Source organism: Sebastes umbrosus, chromosome 1 (assembly GCF_015220745.1).
Source record: "Sebastes umbrosus isolate fSebUmb1 chromosome 1, fSebUmb1.pri, whole genome shotgun sequence".
Classification (NCBI taxonomy): Eukaryota; Metazoa; Chordata; class Actinopteri; order Perciformes; family Sebastidae; genus Sebastes; species Sebastes umbrosus.
In genome coordinates, this window is record NC_051269.1 from 10,316,419 (window position 1) to 10,340,180 (window position 23,762).

Sequence of the window (23,762 nt, forward strand, 5' to 3'; positions counted from 1 at the left end):
AAGCAGGCTTAAGTCCTATATAAATACTGTGAAAGTATCGAAGCGCTCAATCCACATGGAAATACACACAGCCCGTATTCAGAAACTCTGCATTTGGAACAAGCTGTCAGGATCTCTGCCCATTCGTGATGTCACGAATATACAATATTTAGACCCATTACACAATTTTAAACGTAAACATTCTAAATGTGTCCCAGTTTATTTCCTGTTGCAGTGTATGTGAATGTCATCCGCTGACAGGAAGTACACATGGACCCAAGCTGTTGCCTAGCAACTCAATTCTGTTGCAATTCTGTTGCAATACTGTCAAAATGCGCTAAAATGGAGCGTTTCAGACAGAGGGTAAATACAGGTATATTCAGGCAGACAGTATGAGGAATTTTTTTTTTTAACATTACAGCATGTAAACATGTTAGAAACACAAAATACAGGTATGAACCTGAAAATGAGCACGATATGGGACCTTTAAAACCGAAATATAGCCTATGGTATATTTTTTTTTTAGATAGATAGATAGTTACTTTATTGATCCCGAGGGAAATTCAAGTTTCCAGCATCACAGTTCCATAGTGCAAAACATGTTAGTAAAAAGGCAGTAAAAAAGTTAGTTGTGCAAAGTAAAAAGTACAAAAAAATATACCAGATATAAAAATACAAGGAGATGAAGAAAACTGTTAAAACTGAATATAGTGCAGGGTAACAACTGTGATACACGACTATTAAAAAGTGCAGAAGAGACTGTTTAAAATGAGTATAGTAGGCTATAGGATCTATAGGATCAGGCTAATAGGCTTATTTTGTATATTGTATATTCTTAAAATTTCAATTTTTTAAATTCTATTTTATTCTAACGTTCCTATCTATTTTGTTATTATACTGTTTGACTTGCACCAACATAACCAAAGCAAATTCCTAGTGTAAATCTCTTACACCTGGCAATAAACACAATTCTGATTCTGATTCTGATTCTGATAGGGTTATGGTTAGGTTTATGGCTACGGAGATACATTCATTTTCTATGGCTCCTAGCATGACATGGCATGACATCCAGTGATGTTTTTTTGTTTTATTATTATTTGTTGTTGTTTTTAATCAAGGCCTACATTAGGCCTGCATAAAACCGACTATGACAGGTGTTGCATTCAATGACCGCTAGGTGGGAGCAGTTCACTACAGCACACTACTGTGTGTAAGCCGGGGATTCAACGAAGAAGAAGAAGAATTGTTCTCCGCAGCAGCAGCAGAAGAAGAAGCAGAAGAAGCAGCAGAGGACGTTGTTCTTCGTTTGTCATCAGACGCTGAATCAGCCGTCGACGGTCTGAACAACAAGCCGCTGCTACATCCACACTGAGCTCCAAGAACAAGCAAGGTGGGCCTTTAACAAACAATACCTACACGATAATAGTGAACTACATGGTCAGTTAAACATGTTTATCTTGTAACGGATGCTGCTCGCGGCAGGCTAACGCAGAGCTACCGGCTTCTAACGGTAGCACAGTTAGCTCCGACAGCGTCACCTATATCTGTTATAATGCTCTTTACATCCATACTTTAATCACGATAACATTAAGATTACAATGCCATCGTTCCTTTTAATGCGTTTGTTTAGCTCAGTACAGTCCGTTTGAACACGTATGTGATTTATTTGTGTTGTGGCGCAGATGTGTGAGGCCTAGAGGTGATGGCTGTTAGCTGTTAGCTGCTGCTCTGTGGGCCAACATGATCATCCCACCAGCTCAGAGTCACACACAGACCAGAGACCCGCTGTGACGTATCAGACATCTTTTATGTGGCGTCACTGTGGCACCAAAATAACACACTCAACCATCATATGAACCAGCACTTCTTCTTCTTATATGTTTACAGTATATATACAAGCTTTGTTATCCTGATGGCTGTGATTTGACGTTGGTCTATTCTTGGGTTATATAATTAAAAATGCATGTGACTGTTCTGGGGTAGTGCCGGTAGCTCAGTCCATAGGGACTTGGCTTGGGAACCGGAGGGTCGACGGTTCAAGTCCCCACATGGACCAAGTACTGAGTGTGAAAAAAAAAACAAGTAATTAGAAATCACTTCATGTCATGCTAGGAGCCATAGGAAATTAATGTATCTTAGTAGTTATTAAAAAAAATACCATAGGCTATATTTCGGTTTTAAATAGCCTCAACAAATCTCAAGAGCAAAATCAGTGCAAGAGCTTGAAGTGTGAACTGGTAGCTGGAGAGATGCCAGTTTGCCTCTTGGGCACTACCGAGGTGCCCTTTAGCAAGGCTACAAACCCCCAACTGCTCTGACCCCCTCGCTCTGACATCTCTCCATTAATGCATGTATATAAGTCCTATTTGTGCACATTTGTGTATTTCAGGCCTGTGTGTACCATGTACCATTGAATCAATAAAGTGCCTTTCTTCTTCTTCTTCTTCTTCTTCTGTGGCCATGGGCTCAAATATTTCTAAATCGCTCCAATTCCTGGTTGTGCTGTCAAAGTCCATTTCTTATCAGTTTTATTATGATGCATATACCTGGCCCACTGACAAGTCAAAAATTGTGCATTCTTCTCCCTTCATCATAAAATGATGCAAACCTTTAACTTTGCTTCCAGATTAAAATACTGACTTACAAACATGTGGGATGGACCAGGGCAAGGACCACGGGGAGGACCACCCTTTCGGTAAGCAAGCATCTTTTAGTCATAGGCATTGATTTAAAACCTATTTCAACTTGGTAGTAAGGAAGAAATGTGATTTTTTTTCCTAGTAACTGCAATTTGGTGTTTGCCTGTAATACTGTTTGCTAGGAGTGGGCAATATGTTAAAGGGGACCTATTGTGCTTTTGTGCTTTCTGCCTTTCATTAGTGTGTTATATTGTTTTTATGTGCATGTAAAATGTCTATAAAGTTATAAAGCCCACTGTCCATGCCAAAGGGAGTTACTAAGTAAGATGTCACTGAGTAAAACACTTTGCCTAGTGGCTAGTTTGGCACGCCCCTGAACAAAGCTAGATAGAGTGGAGCTGAAGTGGAGTCCAAAATGTTAGGTTTGGTTGACCAATCAAAAATCAATGTTTTTTGAACATTAAAGCATGTGAACATGTTCTGGTAGAAACCTAAAATATAAGTATGCACCTGAAAATAAGCATAATAGGTCTTCTTTAAAATCTGGTAACACATATGTAATTTTATAATATATGATATATATGGTGATGTAGCCCAGTGTATGTTTTGGAAATCATATAGTGTTAACTGTATTTGTGTACATACCGGTATTTAGTACGTAAAATCACAATTCTGCATTTGATGGCTCCCCTCCTTTTTATTTCTTTAGGCTCATAGTACTCGTTACCAGACTGCCAACCCCATCTGCACACCTTTAGGGTGATTGGTTGGGCAATTTTGAAAATTAACTTATATTATATTTTTTCCCCTCCATATTATTGTGTTGTAAGCTTTATTCTTTGCTTTTGTGCATTTCAAACAAATCAGTAACCTAATATGTTGACATATATATATTCCAGTGGTGATCATCGTGGAGAAAGGTTTGGCGGCAGAGATCGTCCCATGCCTGATTATAGAGGTAGAGATGGGATGAACACGGGTCCCATGGGTCATATGGGCCCAAGACCTCTAGATCTGCCACCTATGGACATGAGAAGGATGGATGGGCCACCCATGAGGGGGCGCGATATGGACCCTCGTGATATGCGAGATAGAGAGCAAAACAGAGATTTTTGCAGACCGGGAGAAGAGCCAGACTTCAGTCTTAGAAGACACTATGAAGTTTCCATCAGAGACAAACAGAATTCTTCTGGTTTCCCGGGACCCGGCAGGAACTCGGGAGACATGGGAGGGAGGGGTATGCCACCACGGGAACCAAACAGCAGATTTATGGACATGAGAGACAGAGAGTCATTTCATTATGACATGCCACCGATCAACCATCCCAATGTTGATGGAAGAAGAGGGTTACCCATGGACCGAATGGAGCGAAATGATGGATTTAGGGACATGCGAGACAGGCCCCCAATAGACACAGGTGACTGTGATGGCTATGATATGGACTTGCCGCCACGTGAAAGGAGACTGATGGACACTGACCGAAGAGGAGGGCCACCTCTCAATCCAAGAGGTGGATTTGATTCAGATATGGATTTCAGAAATCGTCCATCAGCTGAATTTAGAGGTAGGGATCGATCTCCCTTAAGATTTGGAAACAGTGATGTCCCTCCAGTGGACAGGTCAAGATCAGACATGCCTTCAGATGTTGCTGGCCCTCAACGATCAGCGTTTAGGGGTGCAGAAGACGCACCCAGAGAGAGAGAATATACAGATTCAAGTGGCAGCCCCCTTATGGATTATCGATGTGGTGAAGAGATGACTCTTGCAGAGGAATGGAAGAACCGTCGAAAGGACAAGAGTCCTTTCATAGAAATGGGTAAAGGTATGGGAGGTCCACCCAAACCTGGCTTCCCTGTAGGTTTTGGCAGAGATGTGAATGTTAGAGATCCACCACCATTTCAGGAAAGGGATAGGCCATCTGTTGATTTCCCGGGGAAAGATGTTGGCTTTCCTCATGGTGACCACTTTCCTCCTATGAATCTACCATCAATTGCCAGCAAAGCTCCACAAGACCATCCACGCCAGGAAATAAGTCCCCTAACCGGCCCTCTTGGGAGAGAAAATGAGAGTGAACATTGGCTTGGAGAAAGAAACCCAAAGCATAGCCAGAATAAATCAAATCGTGACGAAAGGCTCCCTTACCATCAAGAGAAGAATCAGCCCTCACATATGATTCAGGAGCCAAATGATTGTTTTAAAGGGCTGAAAGATATCCCACACAATCAAGGACCTGCCAGGGGTAAGATGGGGGCAGAACGTGATTTCCAAAGCAGCAGCAGCACTGTACAGACGAGAGACCAGGACTACCGGGACATCGATTACAGAACAGGGTCCGGGAGGGTTTTCGATTACAAGCACGAGACGCTTCAGGCACCAGAGAAACTCATCAAAGAGTCTAAACCAATCGCACCGTCGAAATTTAGTGAGTCTGGTTCTCAGGTGAGTGTCTTTTTATTTTGTCGCTATTTGTTTCTAAATTATATTTGCATTTATTTTGATGTTTCATAACCCGAATTTTCAAAAATATTTCTGTGAAAGGATCAAGATTACAGGAATGCATCAGTGGAGGACAAAGTTTCCAATACAATATCCATAATTGGTATTCCAAAGACTGCCACAATGGAGCAGGTAATAATCATACAGAAAAGCAACTTTGTGTGTGTACTATTATTATTATTATTATTATTATTATTATTATTATTATTATTATTATTATTATTATTATTATGGTTACCAGACAGTGTCTGTGTTAGTTTGCATAGAAAGCCATGGCATAACTCACTCATTTTGACACTTTCTTTTGCAGATTCTTGGTGCCTTTGCAGTCCGTGATGGTGTGCCAATGCAGGGGATGAAAATCAAGAATGTGGTGCCAGGTAAGAATTAAGTTTCCTTGTAGAGCTGTTTGGGGCAGTCGATCGCTAACATGTCCCTCAACATTTCGCTTTTACGACATTCGAAACTCCGCATTCTCTCTTTTTTTACGTTGTTGGTTGCTTTTGTTGTTGGTGGTCTGTGTGAACTCGCTCAGTAAAGAACGAAGAGGGGGGGGGAGAGGGAGGGGGGGGGGGTTCTGTTATGCCATCCTTTTTTTTATGTCCGAGGATGTCGGGTCATTGTGACAGTTAGAGGACTTACCAAGGATTCAATATTAGGAGCTTCGGAGTGGTCAGTCACACAAGATATGTGACAAGTGACTCACTGAACGTGTCACTGTGACACTTCTAAGTACTGAAAAAAGAATGTCAACAAACCTGAAATGGAGACGGTGTTGTTAGTGCTTGGTCCATCCTGCTGATTTAAACATCTGCTTTAGAGTGTTTCCCCGAGTGGATCGCTGTAGACATGGTTATAGATGATGCTAAGCCTTTTTGTGAAGATTATTATGTTTTAAAAGGCAGTTAATTTTGCATAATACACCAAACTGTCCATCACAGAAAAAGATATTAGGTGCCTTTTTTTAAATTTGATATAAATACTGTATGACTGGCAAACTTTCTGTCTCCATGGTGCGCACCACGCAGTCATTCACTGCCACTGGTTTGGCTTTGATAAAGCCAAGCCTTAACAGACATAGTCTGATATGACATCAGTCGTCAGAGGACTGAATAGGAAAAAAAAGAATAAACAAAATGTGTTTTCCTGAAAAAGGTATGTGTTTCAGTAAAGGTGTAAAATTTCGCTCACACTGATCTCGATGTATTCACGAACTGCTGTCTTATATGTTTTAGTGGGTGACTGTCATTACTGGCATTGACTAACAAAAACCCATCTGTATTTCAAATGCTGTCCCCAGGTTACAGCTACGATACGGCCTATGTGGAGTTTTTAAACCTCGAGGATGCAGTCCACTTCATGGAGTCCAACAAGGTGGCCCATCCTCGTCACTCTACGAAGGCCGTCTCTCCCATCAGGATTATGAGGGGTTGAGAGGGCATTTAGTAGATGGGGGAGGGAGAGAACGTGGGAAGGGGTTGCTTTTACTTCATAGTGAGCTTACTTTGGTTAGGAAATGATGTCAGTTGTTGACATTTTTAGATGCTTTAAACCTCAACAGTTGGCCATAGTTTTACATAAATTAAATTATAAGTACTTATCCACAAAACCATGGTAGTACTTCAGGTTACTTTTAGGACTTAGGAAGATTTAGAAAATATATTTAATCATTTTCAACTGTGTATGTGCACAGACATACAATAGGTTTCCCTCCCATTGTTTACTTGGCCTACTAGTTTCAACCCCAAACTGCCCTGGAATGGATTTAACCAGAAAATACAGATGTTTGAGAAGAAAAATGTGTCCTTCCGTGGGACTGTCTAACAGTTGGGGCTTTCTAATTTTAGGAAGACTAAATGATGACAATGAAGGTACTGTACGAAGCCACCATGTCATGTGTTGTGATTTAGCCTTTGTTACGAAGAGGATCAAAGGAAATTGTTACCACTTGCGGCACTTTCAAGACTGTGTGTCTTAGAAAATATTGGTTTCCTCTTTGCTATGCGCGACCCTCTGTTGTCAAGGAGCAACTGCAGATTTTCCTAACCAATGCCTTAGCTGACGTTCAGACCGCAAACAGACCCACAATAAAACAATGCAAGGGGCTGGAAGGAATGCAAGGGTATCTTATCTTTTACTCGTGATGTCAACAGTGGACATAGTGTGTCAGTTTACAAAATAATCTACCAGGAATGCGTATGTAACTGAGATTCAACTTTTCTGCTGGACAACCCTGCGTTTTTTGCTGGAGGCCATTGCGTGGGACTGGCCTCATTCAAATGGCACAGGGCGAAAGCTGGTCTGAACACAACCTTATTAGTGAGAACCTTGCAGTTACAGTTTAACTGTTAACATACAGTACACATGTTGTTAGCTTAGAGAAAAGACCATTTTTGAGATTAGAGTAACCATGAAGAAGAATATTTTTTTCAATAGGAATTTTAGGACAGGTAAAAGCATTGTAGTGATCCATGACTTTGGTTTAATTTTCTCAGCCATGTATAGGTCTACATTGCTTCTAGGTTTTTTTAGCCATGCTAATGGCGTGGTTCTATGGATGACATTGTTGACCGGTATTGGTCCACCACTTAGGTACAGACTGAAATATCTCTAGAACTATAGGATGCATTGCAGTGAATTTTTGTACAGATAATTGTGGGCCCTGGTTGACGAAGCCTACTGATTTTGGTGATCCCCTGACTTTTCCTCTGGTGCTACTCTGAGGTTGGCTTTTTTTGTTTTTTTTTGGTGAAATGTCTCGACAACTATTCTCGTTAAATTTGGTTACAGATATTCACAGCGTCCATACGATTTTGGTTATCTCCATTACTTATCCAGTGAAGTATCTCTACATCTACTTCTGGCACAACCTTTGATACAGATATTCATGGTTCCCAGAGGATGAATCCTAATAACTTTGGTGATCACCTGACTTTTTGCTCTAGCACCACCGTGAGGTTGAATTTGTGGTTCAGAGTGAAATTTCTTGTCCAACAACTGTTGGGTTGATGACAGTCATGCATTTTGATGCAGCCATTTATGGTCTTCGTGCACTTTGGTGATCCCCTCACTTTTCATCTGGCACCATCTAGTCAAATTTTTAATTTGTCTTAATACTTTCGCTTATCTATCTAACCGTTTGGTTTTCTTCACATTGAGCATTGCAGCCTCACAAAGCCGCTGGTGTGCCTGCAGACTCTTGTTGTCCTTCTGTAACAAAATCCTTTCACCAGTTCAAGGCATTTTCAGTAATCTGTGACTTTCCCGAAGAGTGCATGTCCTCTTGATGATATTCTCTTGAACTCATCATCAATGAACTTTGGGCACCAGGATTTCTACTTTCTCTTTAATTGCTCTGAGCACTTTGTGAGTGAAGTTCACATCTTGACACAATGAACAAAGTCTTGCAACACTAGCCGGGATTGGTGTGCTTTTATTATGTCTGTACAACAATGGAGTAACCCATTAGCTTGGGGTTGTTGGGATCAGTTCAGTTGTTGCTGAAATGTGTAGCAGTTTATTGTTTGGCTTTGCTTTTGCTATTATTGGGAGTATTTGGTTGCTTTTGGCACAATGTTCTTGATAGCTCAGAATAAAAACTAGATGATGCAGGTAGTTACGTGGTCAATGATTTGAATATCAACGATTCAAATTGCAACTTAGAAGCTATGAGTGGTGAAGGATTTTGCTTTGTGCTTTATGGAATGGCTTATTGTATGCTTTTAATGGTAAATTCAGTTTTTTGCAAACGAGGTATTCTCTGGAATTAACCACTGGATTTAAATACAGCTTTGAGATGCACAACCTGAATACGAATTATGGATAGCACAGTTTAGCGCGGTGCTACCGATTTGCAAAGTACATTTAGATCTGCCACGATCTTCCCTTTTGAAACTGCTGATTTCTTATACTAATGCAGTCTAGTTTTGGAAATGGGGGGCTTTTACGATGGCATAGTTAGATTAGAACACTTAACCTACCGAGAGAACCGTTCTGATTTGGCACTAAGTAGTTCTGTTGTTTTCTTTTGGATTATACTGTGCACAACTATCAGCACCTATTTTGCTCATCAATCGATTTGTTTTAGTTATTTTCAAGCAAAAATGCCAAACTCTCCCTGGTTCCTGCTTTGAAGTTGTGCGGATTTGCTGCTTTTGTTTCGATTTTGCGGTAGTAAACTGCATATCTTGGGGTTTTGGTCGGACAAAACAAGCTATTTCGAGATGTTACCCTGGGCCTTAGGAAATTGTGATGGCCACTTATACCCTTTTTCTGACATTTTCTCAACCAATCGATCACTTGATTAATTGTTAGAATAATTGGCATATTAGCCAATTATAATATTTTGAAACCGAAAATAATTTAGCCACAGCCCTAATTTGTAGTTCCCTTTTTAAATTATTTAGCATAGCATGGGGGCAAACTGCCTGTGTGAAGCCTGATCCTCGATCTGGGCTTTGCTCACCACCATAGATGTTCGCCTGTCATCCTCAGCAGGGAAGAGGAGGGCTAAACCTGCCACAGTGCATGTTGGGTGTCATTGGTATTATTTCAGATATAAGTCACCTATGTCATATCATGCTGATTGATTATTGCTGTTCTTCTTTCAGGGATCCCTAAAGGTTGGCACTAGAACGACATCCATGAAGTACATTCAGCCAGACGAGCGGGAAAGAAGTGTTCATGTGAGTGTAGTGAGAGAAAATGATTATCTGTTGTGTTTTTATCAGAAATACTCAGACAAAAAAGTAATTGAAAGTGTCCCTTCCTTCCTTCCTGTCTCTGTGAATTAGGAATCAGATCACAAAGTACCTCAACTCAACAAGGAGCCCCAGTTGCCAAAACCAGATGAGCCTTTAGAGGAGTTGAAGACCAACCTGAATGGGTCCAAACCAAAAGACCCCATTGAGCCCTTGTCCCACAGCCAGTGGCAGCGTAGCTCTGACCTGACTCCCGAGGCCTGGCAGCAGCAGGTGGACCAACAGCTCCAACAGCAAGAAACGGAGCAGCAGCAGGCAGAGTCTTGGGGCAACCGCAACCATCCTCATCACGGATCACACCAATCCGACTCCGTCTTTAGAGACAGCAAAAGTATGTCGACTTAAGCTCCTGGTTCTTTCTCTAAAGCTTGTAGCCATAAACACGAGCAATCCCGTGGACATATTTGTTATGTGCTATTGTAATTCATGACCAAGTCGAGTAAACAACACTTTTCCCTCGTGTCTCTGTAACAGCCATGATAATAAAAAATGTGAAGCCCACCACCACCGTAGAGAATATCCTGAAATGCTTGGATCCCTTTGCATATCTGGATGAAAGAAATGTTCGCCTGGTCAAGGCCAAGCCACCAGGAGCCAAGTGCTTCTGTTTTGTTGACATGGATTCCCATGAGGTACCTAAAATATGAATGCACACAAGTTTGCTGTTGATTTATAATTTCACATTCTATCAGAGTTTGTGATTGCCATCTTTGTCCAGTGTTTCCCAGCACTTACCCATTGTGTCTTCTTTTGTAGCAAGTGACGCGTCTGGTTGAGCTCCTCACTAAACCCAGACCCCTTTATATTGATGGAGTCAGAGTTTATGCTGAGGTTGCAAAACCTCTGAAGAACCAAAAGTAAGTCACCTTTTGTGTATTGGTTTCCTTATCGGCTGTGTCTAGCAGAGGAATCCCATCTCATTTGTTCCTGATGGTTTTCTTTCTGTTTCAGTTTCAGAAGAGACTTTGATAAACCAAACAGTTCCATCCTCGGGCATCCACCTGAGTCCAGCATGATGGGGGTAAGTTGTGGTCTCAATTGTGTTGTTTTATTATTTATTTATAAGTTATTAAAAAGAAGAGGGTGACCTGTGATTTCACTTCTTCTTCAGCAGCAGCAGCAGCAGCAGTACCCACAACCTCCACAGCACTTGCAACCTCTGCAGCCTCCCGCTGGTGCCCCCGCTGGAATGCAAGGTTAGGACTCGGACACACATTCTTGTATCTTTTTCCCTAAGCACTGTTTATTATTACTAAACTGGAACATAAAACTGTCCCTAAGTAGTCTCAATTTTTTTTGTCACCAGGTGATATGATGACAAGCATCACTAATCCTGCTCCGTTATCAGACCCCAGCATGGGACAGGTAGGTTACAAAGCAAAAAGCAAAGCCTTTTTTAAAAATCGATATCTGGTCTCAAAGCTGGGCACTAAACTGTACATCTCCTTTTAACACCTCAAAGGGAGTAGGCTATGGTGAGCCTCCAGCTATGGATCCGTCGTACCAGGCTGGTGGACCCCATGTGCCCCCGTGTGAAACAGCTGTAATGCCAGTCGCCGCAGATGGATCACAGCCATACATCTATGGTGAGAAACAAATCAGGCGTTCAAATCAAGAAAAGTATTAATCATCTTCTGTGTGTATTGTTAAAACAGTCTTGTAAAGTACTCCAGTGTGGCTGATTTGTAACAATAGAAAATGGTGAAAAACTATAACTTAAATTTGACATTTTGGCAAAGTGACAACTCCAGAGAAAGGGTCTTAAATGTATAAGATGGAGAACGTTGAACTGAATGTTGAGGCACTTTTTTCTCAAAGACTTGATCTACTCTGGCTTGGATCGCACCTCATTTCTACCTTGCTTTGGACAAAAGCCAATGCCAAATGAATAAATATAATCTTTTTGTCCCAATTCTTCCAGGCTCTGAGATTCCAGACATGACCAATTACTTGTACGATTCCACGTCAGGCTTCTACTACGATCCTGAGACGACACTGTACTACGACCCTGCCTCCAGGGTGAGAATACAAGACAACACAGTTATCCAATAATGTACAGCAAATACACATCTTATGTGTCTTAAATGATTTGGTTTTGGTTGTCATTTGACTTTTTTCCCCTCAATGTTTTGTGTCCAGTATTTCTACAATGCTGTAACCCAAGAGTACATGTACTGGGATGCTGCGTCAAAGACCTACATCCCAGTTCCAGGAGGGAACCCTGCAGCGACCCAACCTATGATCATGACCGCTGAAGACCAGGCCATTCTTTCCAACCCGGCAGCAGATGCTCCTCTGGAAATGAAGAAATCATTGGAGCCTTCCGACACCGCAGCAGCTCCGGCACTAGTTCCCGTTCCTGATGCCGGCTCTGCTCCGGAGCCTGCCCCGACTTCTTCAGCAGCTGCTGAGAGGAAAGACGACGACGACTCCAAAAAGGACAAAGACAAGGATAACGACAAGCCAAAAAGTCTTGCTGCTGTCAAGGTAGCACTTTGGTTACAACGCCAGTACACAGAATGTGAAATACAGTTGTGTAAAGGGGAAATAGTGAAGACATTTGTTGCCATTTGCAGATCATGAAAGACATGGAGCGCTGGGCAAAGATCCAGAATCGTCAAAAGGACAGTGTCCGCTCGGCATCACCGGTCATCATCGGTCAGCGGATTGTAATGGACCATGATAGCAGGCAATCCAAGTCGGCTGACGCTGGTTTCGCTATCTTTGAGAGGAAGGTTAGAGACTCACCTTCAACAACCACAACTATTCTCTGCATTAATTTTTTTTACAATGAATGTAGATATAAGAATGATTTATTTATTATATCTTGTAATTCATTTTGGCCCTTTTCTTGTTCTACATCCTAAGATATCGGGTGCAGATGATCTTTTTAAGAAGCCCCTTGCTCCTCCTAAGAAAGATGAGAAGTCAAAGGTAAGAATCCTCATGTTCAGCCCATTTCGCATACTTCATGGTGCACCTCCATACCTGACTCACTTTGTTTACTTCCTTCAGAACTCCATTTAAAAATTGTAAAAGTGACCAACATTTTTAAACAGACTTTTTTTTTTTTTTACATGATTGAGAAATTGTTAGTTTTAAGTATCTGTCTGGCTCGTTTCCCCAGCGTCCAATGGGCTCCCTCGGTATGCTAGCGTCAGACTATGCAGCTGGAAGTGATGAAGAGGTGGAAGAAGATAAGGACGACGGAGCTAAAGGCAGTCAGGGCGGCCAGTCCGAAGACAAAGACACCAAGCTGACAGACTGGAAGAAGATGGCCTGCCTACTGTGTAGGAGACAGTTCCCCAACAAGGACGCTCTGATCCGCCACCAGCAGCTCTCCGACCTGCACAAAGTACTACCCATTAACCTCTGCATGAACAATAGTTGACAGTGACTCTATAAATATAGCATCTAATACTCAATTGTATTGTCTCAACAGCAAAATATGGAGATCCACCTTAAGATTAAGAGGTCGAAGAAGGAGCTAGAGGCACTGGAGAACCAGGAAAAAGAAGTAAGTGAAAATTAAACGGGTGTGGAAAATATGCTGAGTATCATGTCAGGTTGTCGGTTGATGACTTTAAAGTGAAATGTGTCTTTCACAGCTAAATTCCAAAGAACCTTCCGGGGCACCAGAAGCGAAAAAAAGAAAACACCATCAACAGCCGCAGCATCACGGTTGGGCTGGAGGCTCCAGGTAGGTGTGCTTTAACTGACTTTGTCATTTAAGTGACTTTATTACTGACATTTCTGCCTTATAACCGTGTGTTCTCTATGCTTTAGGGAGATGAATAAAGTCAGTGATAGACCCGGTTTAGGAGCTGAACCTGCCCCGGTAGGTGTGAAGCTTTTAATTTCCAATCGCACAATGTGGTGTCTTGTTAGTTTATTAAACATTTCTTTGCACTTTTTCTCTCCAGCCGAGGAAAAAGAAAGAGCCCGTCGTTTGGGACCACGCCACCTACAAACAAGCAGTACGCAAGGCCATGTTCGCACGGTTCAAGGAACTCGAGTGATCTCATCTGAACACCTCCTCACTTTTGATAATATGTGAATTGTTAATATGACATGCTTGCTCCACCTCAGCATGAGAAATCCGTTTGACTGTCTTTACTGTTTCTCTGCCTTGGACATTATTACATTATAGAACCACAGTTTTTTCTACACTGAAATGTTGTGTAAATCACACTACAAGGCTACAGTGGAGCTAAAAAACAAAAACCCTCAAAAACAAGAGTTATTTGACGTCCTTGACAATGGATGTTGTACAGAAAGTGTTTATTCATGCTGTTAATCTCTGTATTTTCGACCATGTTTTGTGTGTGTGGCCTGTATGTAGAATTGTGAAATGTCTCCAGGTAGTCTTTTTTTTTTTTATTATTTTAAATAATACTGTCAAACTGGCCACAGTTACATTTTGTTTTAAAGCTGAGAAATTTTTACATTTTCATTTTCATGGGTCGGAGTTGCTACTGTATGTATACACATTTTTAAGTAAAAAAAACAATATTATGGACTAACCTTTCTGCTTCTAAAGTGTTTGCTTTACTTGTGTTGATTATGATTAGCAAGATCCTGTTTCTGCTGTGTGTGTGTGCACCTCACGTTCACTAGGTGGCAGCAAGAGACCATGTTCTGTTTTGTGTTAATGGGGAAGTATCCAAGCAAGAACGCTGAATCAAATCATCAGTATTGGTACTTAATATCAGTATTTACCAAAATACGTGATACACTTCCAAGTGTATGTATATGCAGTCAGGATTTTGTCTCATGGATTCCACTAAAGACTCTTAAAGGTTTTGCCAACTTGCCTTTATGCATTTGACACGATTTCACTTCTTAGTAGATGCAGCTTTAATGTTCCCCAGTTGTGCACCGCAGGAGTTGGAACATGAAGCCTCCCCTCTGACCTTTACTGATATGAAGGACCGAGCCGTCACCCTCCCTCTATGGCTGTGGTTCAATGAATGTAGAGGATAGCGTGGGTTTAGTGTGCTGACATACTAGCAGCTCCTCTGAGAGCAGTAACAAAACACTGGGGAGCCTGAGGAGCTGCAGTCAATGACAAACAGCAGAAACACTTGAACAGTGTGGAGAACAGGCAGCCAACACCTTTTCATCTGTACAAGAGCAATCATGCCTCCTGTTGTGTGTTTACTTTTGGACGGTAACCTAATGCGGAGATTTAGGCTTGTTGTGTCGATCAACAGGTAGCCAGCATTTTGCTTTCATGCCCACCACTACCTGGTCTTTCTACAACCAGCAGTGGGTAAAATGGGAAAGGTGAACATTATTATTTTTTCAGAGTGACTGACAGTATATGGAGTCTCTCTGTCTGAGGATACAGCACAACATGGTGTAAACTGTGTTCTGTGGCTTGGCAACAAAACAGGGAAGCACAATAAGGTTCAGATGTGCAGTGAAAGCCTGACACATCAATGTTCCGTTGCTTTTGCTTTTCAGTTATATAATCTACTTTAGTAACCCATATTTATATTAAACAGTTGGTGTTTTAAGCTCAACTCTGTCTAGAAGGGAACAGAAGTAACAACTCTACACCATTTCGAACTGGACTAACTAGTAGGATTGAAGGTGAAACCTCCAGCCTGCTGTTGTCAAGGTGGTCAGGATTCATCCCTCTTTATTTACACTTGTATCTAAATCACATTCTTTAAAGCTTTCAAACTCTGCATCACATCTTCCCCTCGGGAAGGGAAACATGATGTCGTATTGAGTTTAAACTTGTTCTGTTCATCTTAAGGTTACATGTCTGTGCTCCTTACACAGACATCTGTTTTGTTATGTATCTAATGTCGTATCTTGATTCTTACTATTATACTATATTACTAGTCTAAAGATGGTTAATATCTCCCACAACCTTCCCACATATTAACTTTAAAATATATTTGCTCAGTTACATGCTTCAGATCAGACAGGTCATATGAAATGAGCCAATGTTACCGTTTTAATGCAAAAGTCTTATAAAATAAAAAGAATAATGTCTGTTCTGTGTTTACACACAAAAACAGTTGAGCAGATTTTGCAATGATATGTTAGGGACCACTGCTATAAAAAGGAAAACAATTAGACTTAGGGTTTATTTCTCTTTAAAATGATGGTAGTCCTTCCATGTGTCCTTGAAATAATGGACTGCTGGCACGTCTGCTGAAGTCCAAGGTTTGATCACATCTTTAGATGCTGTGAGGTCTTTTAAATTACTTCCATATTTGCAGTATTTTTTTCCCTGTAGGTCAGTGGGCTATACATATAGCCTATATCCTATGACATCAATCAAATAAATACATTGTAAGAGCAACAGATTTAGCCACTCTGTGTGTATTTGCATATAAATAGAGTATTTATTACCGAGATTCACATGGTGTTAGGTTTTATGCACTTTATTTTATCAGCTCGGTCATGAAAAGATAAACTGCAATCATACAGAAGAATGAAATACACATTTCAGATTACAGTCTTGGGGAAAGCACAAACTGCTGCTGGATAATGGAAAGTCCTTGCTGATACCAAGGTTAGCGTACCATCCAGATCCTATAAAATACAATTGTGTAACACATGTGCCAACAATATTAGTAGATTTTGATTTATGCAGACATCTCAAATAAAAAGCCACCGGGTGAGGGACTAGCTGGCATTTCCTTTTTTCCCCCCCAAATAGCAGAAGGGGGGGGGCATTTGCAGAAGGAATCTCTGCCTATTTTCTGTTATTTTATGTGGACTCATTTCCATTCCTCTTTTCTCCGTTCTGTCACAAGACCCCAAAGACACCCCCAGCTCCCAGTGACAGATGTCGTCATTACCCAGTCCTAACCGTCTATGGAATGAAAATGAATGTGCAGTTAGTCTGCGAGGATGGGCACGGAGAGCTGCCGTGTTAGTGTGAATGTCAGAGAAAAGGTGGACAGGGGGGCCAATTATCCCAGCTGGACGGCTCTTAGCAGCAGTCTGGGGACGAGACGGGAGAAGAACACAGTCAGCAGGACTCTCAGATGTTGAGATGTGCTGTCAGTCCACACGGGCGAGGAGAGGAGGGAGAGGCATCATTTGATGGCTTTTAATGGAGGTCTGACACCATGCTGCTGCAGACGGACAAAGATGCTCTAAATGCTGAAAACACATCAAAAAATCTCATCAGACTTGTATATATTTAGGTTTTTTTTTTTAACATCCATCCACATCAACATAAATAGACAGGCAGTTCACCAGACACTAGTTTTTCCAGTTTTTTTTTTTCCTTTCAAAGAAGCTGATTTCTGTATGAAATTAAATCCATGTAGTATTAAACATGAAAAGGATTATTTTTACAATACGCGTACATGTTGGATGATGCTGTGGTTATCTCAAATCTCTTCTTTGTCCGTTAAGACAAATGATCAAAAAACATGTCCCATGTAGAATGAGTCCCTCAAGGAATAGCATGTGTTTGTGGTCACTCCATGCAAACAAAAGAGACTATATATACCATCACAGGCTCATAGGAAAACCATGCTTGTCTGAGCAACTTTCACCATCTGGCTTATCCTTTCAAGTGTAAGTTGAAAAATGATGTCTGTTATTGATTGCATAATCTATAACATCATCTTGAGAATGTCCTTGTGACTGTCAGGCGTGGGACATACTTCAGAGCACAGCTTATGTTGAGTTTGGACCATTGCTCGCAGCAGAACCAATTCCACTGGCAGACTGTCACTGAGAACATTATATACATTCAAAACATTTGGAAATGATGTCATGGTTCTGCACGCCAGCACTGACGGAGAAATGACAGCAGCGGTAGTAATATATTAAAATAGACATCTGGAATGTTTCCTTCTATTCTTTTCTGATACTGAAAAAAAAAACATTGCAGTTTTGTATAATTAACAGTTGTCTCATTTAATTATCACTCAGATGACTTGACGACGATGACGTCCTCGTGCACATTATTACAACTGTGAATTGCTTTTGTAAACACTGTGGGAAAAAACACATTATGAGAGCTGTCAAAGATTAGTGCAGCATTTATGAACTACTCAGACTGTTACAATTGCACTGTAACCCTGCTGCCATAAAAATGAAAGTTCTCTCTACATCATTTTTATGTCAGCGATTATGAAGCTTGGCAGTTGGTCTGAATGCTCTGTGAATTATTATTATCTTATGGCAAATAATAGGTGTATTTGACAAAGTTTAGACCTGCAGAACATTTTCTTGAAGAGCCTTTAACTGGATATCTTGCCTCACTTTTTGTTCGGTAGTTGTAGATGTCTTCACAATATCAAAAACAAAACTTAAAAGTTGGTTTTAAATGCTTTGTTCACTTACATGGTTCAGCTATTGCTAGACTAACCCGTGACTACAGTAAGAGAAAGAGTTGTATTCCTGCAACATCACGACCTTCTTCAGCTTCACCTTCTTCTTCATGCTATTCCAGCTAATTTGGAAATTAAAAACATACAGTTGAATCTAGCTACAATGAAATATTAGATTGAAAAGATAATAAGATAATGAGACAATGACGTAATGATTTTGTATGTATAGCTACTGTGTAGGCCCATAGTGGGATTGGGTGCCACTGCACACAGATATCTATATGTATATCCTACTACTGTACTTGCACCTTGCCAAATGGCAGTTCTCATAATACCCTTCCACCAGACACAAACCTATTTTAGATACATGAGTATTTATGCTAATTGTTTTGTGTGGGGACAAGGAGGTTTCTTCCACCAAAGTCAGATGAGTATAATAAGGAAGCATTATATTTGCCCGAAGGCAGCAGCATAACCTGTGTGAGTAATTGTCTATTCAGTCTCCTCTCACAAGATCAGACCTGCTGCGTCTACCAGGACGACAAAGTGTTTAATAACCTTGGTGTGATTAATTCATGTCTAGGGGGAATTTACGGACCTTACTTCACCAGTCGGCTACTCAACTAACCAAAGAACTAAATAAAAAAATAACAACTTGCCAAAAGAATTGATTAACTGGAGTGTGTAACGTTTTTCTCAGAATCAGGTTCTGTCCGGCTGATGGCCATGGAGTCCAAGCACTCATCCTTGTATATTATTAATGGCCTGTTTCATTTTTAATGTAATACAAGGCTGAGTGAGCAAAGGGCTGAGGGACCATGAGGTTGAGGGAAGAAACAATAATATATTGAGTCAATATTAGCAGTAGGGAATGTCTATAATAACTAACTAACACGGTCAGGTAGCACATCTGTTCAATAATGGGAGAAATGGTATAATGACTTTGGCTTTTTATTTGTACGTTTTTTTTTTCATTTGGTGTGGAAATACCTGTCAGTAATGCTGTTAACACTTTGCAGTAATAATGATAACCCATGGGAATATGTCTGATGAATTTAACATAGGGGCCATATGGATGAAACATCATTTCAGGTCAATTCCCTGCCTCTGTTTATTATTGCAAGTCACATGAAGTGGAAATAACCGTCTGTGCAATCAGCCATTACTGCTATATTGTGCATTACAATGTTACCTCTAATAGACCATTTTGATTCCATATTAGCTGCTTTTGATCCATCATCTCCTCCTCACGCCTGCATTGTGTCCTCTCTTTATCCAGTTTAATCCTCTACAGTTGCATAAATGTACATCAATTCAGCCTGCAATCTGGCAGCTGATACCTTTGTAGCATGACTGTGCTTGTAGAAAAAAATTGTGTTTATTAATGTTATAGGAAAAAAAAAAAAATTATAAGCGTGTTGCCTTTATTTGTCTGCTGTTTGAGAACTAGCTGACCATCTTATCTGACATTTAAAGGACCCTTTTTTAATTCTGAGCTACATTTCTGTAAAAGGAAATGTTCATCTTTATTTTGCGTTATTGCCAGACAGGTCAAATTCTCTCACGTTAAAAAACCTTGACTTTTTCTGATTTATTGTGAAGTCTTGCCACATGAAAGTTAACTTGGAGCTCTTTGCGTTCAACATCTGGAAGGTCAGTAGTGTAAAATGTAGTCCCCCTCCATCCAGAATGTCCCACCTTTTGCTTGCTGCCAAATATTATGCTGGGAACACCGTGGGGAGTTGAAGCTAAGACAGCAGAACAGCCTCACTCCTCCTCTCCTCCTCTGTCTGTCTGTCTGCTACTTTCTTTCCCTGTCATAAAGTTCACAAACACAGCCTCCTCAAAATACTTCTGGAAGTGAGAATGATCATCTTCTGCTGCCGTATCTGTATTTCTCAGGATATCACTAACGTTTTACACGGCAAGTACACATTGTCGCAGCTGGAGCACAGACCCTGGTTATGGACCCCTGATGACAGAATCATGGCCGTGCTTTTCAACCTTCTTACGGGGCAATACCTGTGTAGTGGGGCCCTGTAAATGTGCACTGAATCAGAGGGTGCTGAAAGGTGCTCACGACACCCGCGTTTTACCCCAAGAACAAAAGCTCTCCTCCACTCCGTCTTCCCTCTGTGGGAAGGAACCAGAGAACACATGGCTAGTTTCATCAGCAGTGGGTTTACATTAGTTCTCTTCAGCTGATAAACCTATCAGCACAGTGTTGGGAAACAGATGAAGACGTAGCGTTGCTGCCTTTTCTCATTCGGCCGACGTTACAACTTGATCCGCTCTAAACTGGCTTCGGGATATTTTCATTCCTGCTCTTGGCTTTACAACGTTCGGTGCATTTTTTTTAATACGACAGCATTGTTGTAACACAATCACCTGCGCTGGAGTCAATTCCTGGAGTGAAAATGACTGTACAAATGATTCATTGTCCTGGAGGCACAAACCAGTACAGTGACAACATTAACAGCCATATCACGATTGTCAGCTTTGAGGGATTATAGCAATCTGTAATGTTGCCTGCACTCTTACACAAATGAGAATGGGTATAGGGCTGGTGGGGAACATGCAAATGTTATTGTCTCCTCTTGATTTTCCCCTATGATAGGTAAGTCCCTATTTGTGCTTATCTACCGTATGTAATGGAGTTTGCATATCAAATCTAATGTCTATGTCTGTGCATGAAGAATGAAATCACGACCACCATTTGCTTCCTGTTGCTGCTTGTAATTTTGACTTGACATCAGTGAAATCTAGGAGAAAGTCAACTGAAAGAAACACCATTTCTGTAACAAAGTCAGCGTGTAAATGTGAAAGGAACAGAAGTCTTTGTGTCTTGTTAATGTCATTTGTCTTCAGATGAAGTGCTTGAGGCCCCCGTGGGTGACAAACGGAGGTCATAAATCATTGTGTGTCTTTCCGAATCACAGACCTCATTATACCAGCACCAAATCACGTCAGATAAAATGCCTCCATATAAGATTTAAGTGTATTTAAATTGCATCTAAATAGCTTTATGTTTAAAATGAGTCCACCTACCCACCAGCCTTTAATTTCCTCTCCTTCTGTGCCTCACACAGAGCCTCTTAGACACTTTCACCTCCCAGGAGAGAGTACTGACGACAACGCAGCCATTTGGGGCAGCCGATCCCTGAATGCCGCGTGGGTGTGAGAGCAAAGAGAGAAGTGCTGTAAATGTGTGTGTCTTAATGGGAGCCTGTTAAACCTCAAGTGTGGAAGAGCATCTGCATGTTAGCAGGGGTCTAGTTTCTTGAGAATTTCTCAGGTTCAGGAGAGAAATGACGCTGGCAATTGGGCTTTCATGAAATGCATTTACCTTGGGATTGTAATGAACCAGCTATTTCCTGTTGGTTAAATTATGCTTTTACTGAGAACTATGCATAGAGTGGTGCAGGAATGAGTCCTAAAACCTGGAAATGAGTTAGCCTTTTTGCACTTCCGGTTTCCTCATCTCGAAGTCAATGGGTTTTTTGAATGGGGTTTTGGTAAAATGTCTAAAATAAGGTCTGTGGTTAACACAAGCTTAACCTCTTAAACTGGATGCTGGAAGGTGTGGTTCGCCTAGACAGACATACCCAAAATAAATCAAGAATAGCTCCACAACTACCAGGTCTATATGCATGATCTTGGTCTCTATGGATAGGTAAGACTTCAGAAAATTCATCCCCAGTGTAAGTAACAATGTGATTGTTACTATTCCTGAGTAAATTGTGATGAAATTTACATTTTTATCCTGGCCTAAAATGTTTTCTACATTAGACAGTGGATAACACCGTTATAGCAATGATGCCATGCACAGAGATGCCACTGAATTCATTCAGCAAATCCTTCACTACAACTGTGCTAAATCAGATATAAATAACACAAAGCCCATAGATTCTACAAAGGTTTTAGTAAGGATAGGACCAAGCGGATTCGCCATTTGGTCACTTGGATACCCAAAGTGTGCCAAATGGGTTTTCTACCTCTTGAAAGGAAATCTGGCTATAAAATACGACTGATATCCACTACAGGAGGCTACGTGCACACAATGGAGCCTTTGGCCATGACATTTACCCCGTGCATCATCACACTGTGCACAGTATAAAATCGATAAAAAACAACTAAATTGTATATTTTTGATTCCAAATGGAGTAGTTTTATTATAATAATGAAATATGATCAAGTAAAACTTAGATAATAACAAATAAGATCAATAACAATTTAAATAAGATACAAAAAAAGAATCCAAAGTCAAGTATTCTTTATTTTTATTATTTATTTAATTAAATGTATTTATTTAATAAAAAAATATTTAAATTTTTATTTATTTTCTTGGCTTATGTTTTTCGGTTAGGCTGTTAAACAGCAGATAATAAATCACCATAACCAGCTCATATTGTTTATTGTGTTGATGCTCCCTTCAGGCACTTGGGTCACTTCTGTTTAGTCCTCCTCTCCGTCTTTGAATATCTTTGCTCAGAACATCTGCATGTAAATCTATGTGTGCTGAGAGCGTCTTTCAAACTGTTTCTGTCCCGTTGCATCTGATCTCAGATTCCTACCTTTGGATGTCAGACTTTTTCCCAAATGTTTTTACAGTTCTAAGTTCTTTCACTCCGTAATTAATGTCAACACCGTGACTCTGGCCTCTTACGCCTCCACATGTTCTTTTAATCTCTCTTCTGCTCGTCACATTGGTAAATCTTTTCCCTTTGAAATTTCGCAAAGCAGAAATGAAAGACGTCTGTGGAGCTGGTGCATTGAAGAACCAAGTGTACCAACTTTAATCCAAACAGGAGGAGCCACATGTTGCTGTGACCCTCAGTCACAGATCAGATTGCTATCAGGGCCAACACCCCCTCTACCTGTCCAAAGAGCCTCAACTGTGAATGATTACTGTCAGCAGGTCTGATTGATGGCTTCACAGTGCAGAGGCAAGGCAAACAAGTCTGGAGGGGTGATTTCCCCTTGTCTTTTGCTCTGGCCTCTATAAGCATGACCATGGCACAGTGATTACTGATGCAATTTTTCATATCAAATCTCTATCCGGAGTACAGATCTGAGTTCAAAGCAACCATCACAGTAAAGTGTGACAAGGTTACGAAGGGCCTTTTGCATCAAGTGTGCTTTAATTAATAATTGTGGGTTGTAAAACTGTGATGCATCATACAAATCACTGGACTACATCTTGATCGGATCCCATGTAGCTGTCTATATGTCGATTTCATGCACAAAAAATACAAATCCCAGTAAACTGTAAAACCAAAGCAGCATCCACTATAATATCATGCATGAGAGTCTGTTATGAACGTTCAAATCTGGACTGCCATGATTGCAGTATGATTGGATTTAGATGTGGGATTACTCTTCATCTGTGCACGTTAGGACATTGAAAGATTTATAGGATTGCAGTTATTTAACAGGACCTTAAAATGACACATCTGGTCTGGCCTTGCATTGAAACTGTAATGGAAATGTTGGTCCGCTGGTCCAGAAATAGCTCAACTGAAATTTTGTACAGATATCCACGGTGCCCCGAGGATGAATCCTAGTGCCTTTGGTAA

General features: G+C 40.8%; 1 protein-coding gene across 4 annotated transcripts; it reads left to right on the forward strand.

The window, feature by feature from the left end:
- Positions 1–1,196: 1,196 nt before the first annotated feature.
- LOC119489775 (RNA-binding protein 6) lies at positions 1,197–14,267 on the forward strand. 4 transcript variants are annotated; one of them, XM_037772609.1, is made up of 23 exons: positions 1,197–1,369; positions 2,606–2,674; positions 3,518–5,057; positions 5,157–5,246; positions 5,425–5,494; positions 6,415–6,488; positions 9,725–9,799; positions 9,908–10,205; positions 10,349–10,506; positions 10,631–10,731; positions 10,826–10,895; positions 10,977–11,070; positions 11,181–11,239; positions 11,337–11,460; positions 11,796–11,893; positions 12,014–12,361; positions 12,451–12,609; positions 12,743–12,808; positions 13,002–13,229; positions 13,317–13,391; positions 13,483–13,574; positions 13,661–13,712; positions 13,798–14,267. In XM_037772609.1, the coding sequence occupies exons 2-23, from the start codon at positions 2,628–2,630 to the stop codon at positions 13,891–13,893; spliced, it is 4,014 nt and encodes a 1,337-aa protein (XP_037628537.1). In that variant the 5' UTR covers positions 1,197–1,369; positions 2,606–2,627; the 3' UTR covers positions 13,894–14,267. The 4 variants fall into 4 exon arrangements, with proteins under 4 accessions (XP_037628537.1, XP_037628545.1, XP_037628554.1 ...); XM_037772617.1 differs by having other exon boundaries at positions 10,986–11,070; XM_037772626.1 differs by having other exon boundaries at positions 10,989–11,070.
- Positions 14,268–23,762: the final 9,495 nt, after the last annotated feature.

Excerpts from the sequence above, each read along its gene's own strand:
- LOC119489775 (XM_037772609.1), top strand. The coding sequence starts at position 2,628 with ATGTGGGATGGACCAGGGCAAGGACCACGGGGAGGACCACCCTTTCG. Across the intron at positions 2,675-3,517 it reads CGGGGAGGACCACCCTTTCG|TGGTGATCATCGTGGAGAAA; the intron begins GTAAGCAAGCAT and ends TATATATTCCAG. Across the intron at positions 11,240-11,336 it reads CAGACCCCAGCATGGGACAG|GGAGTAGGCTATGGTGAGCC; the intron begins GTAGGTTACAAA and ends AACACCTCAAAG.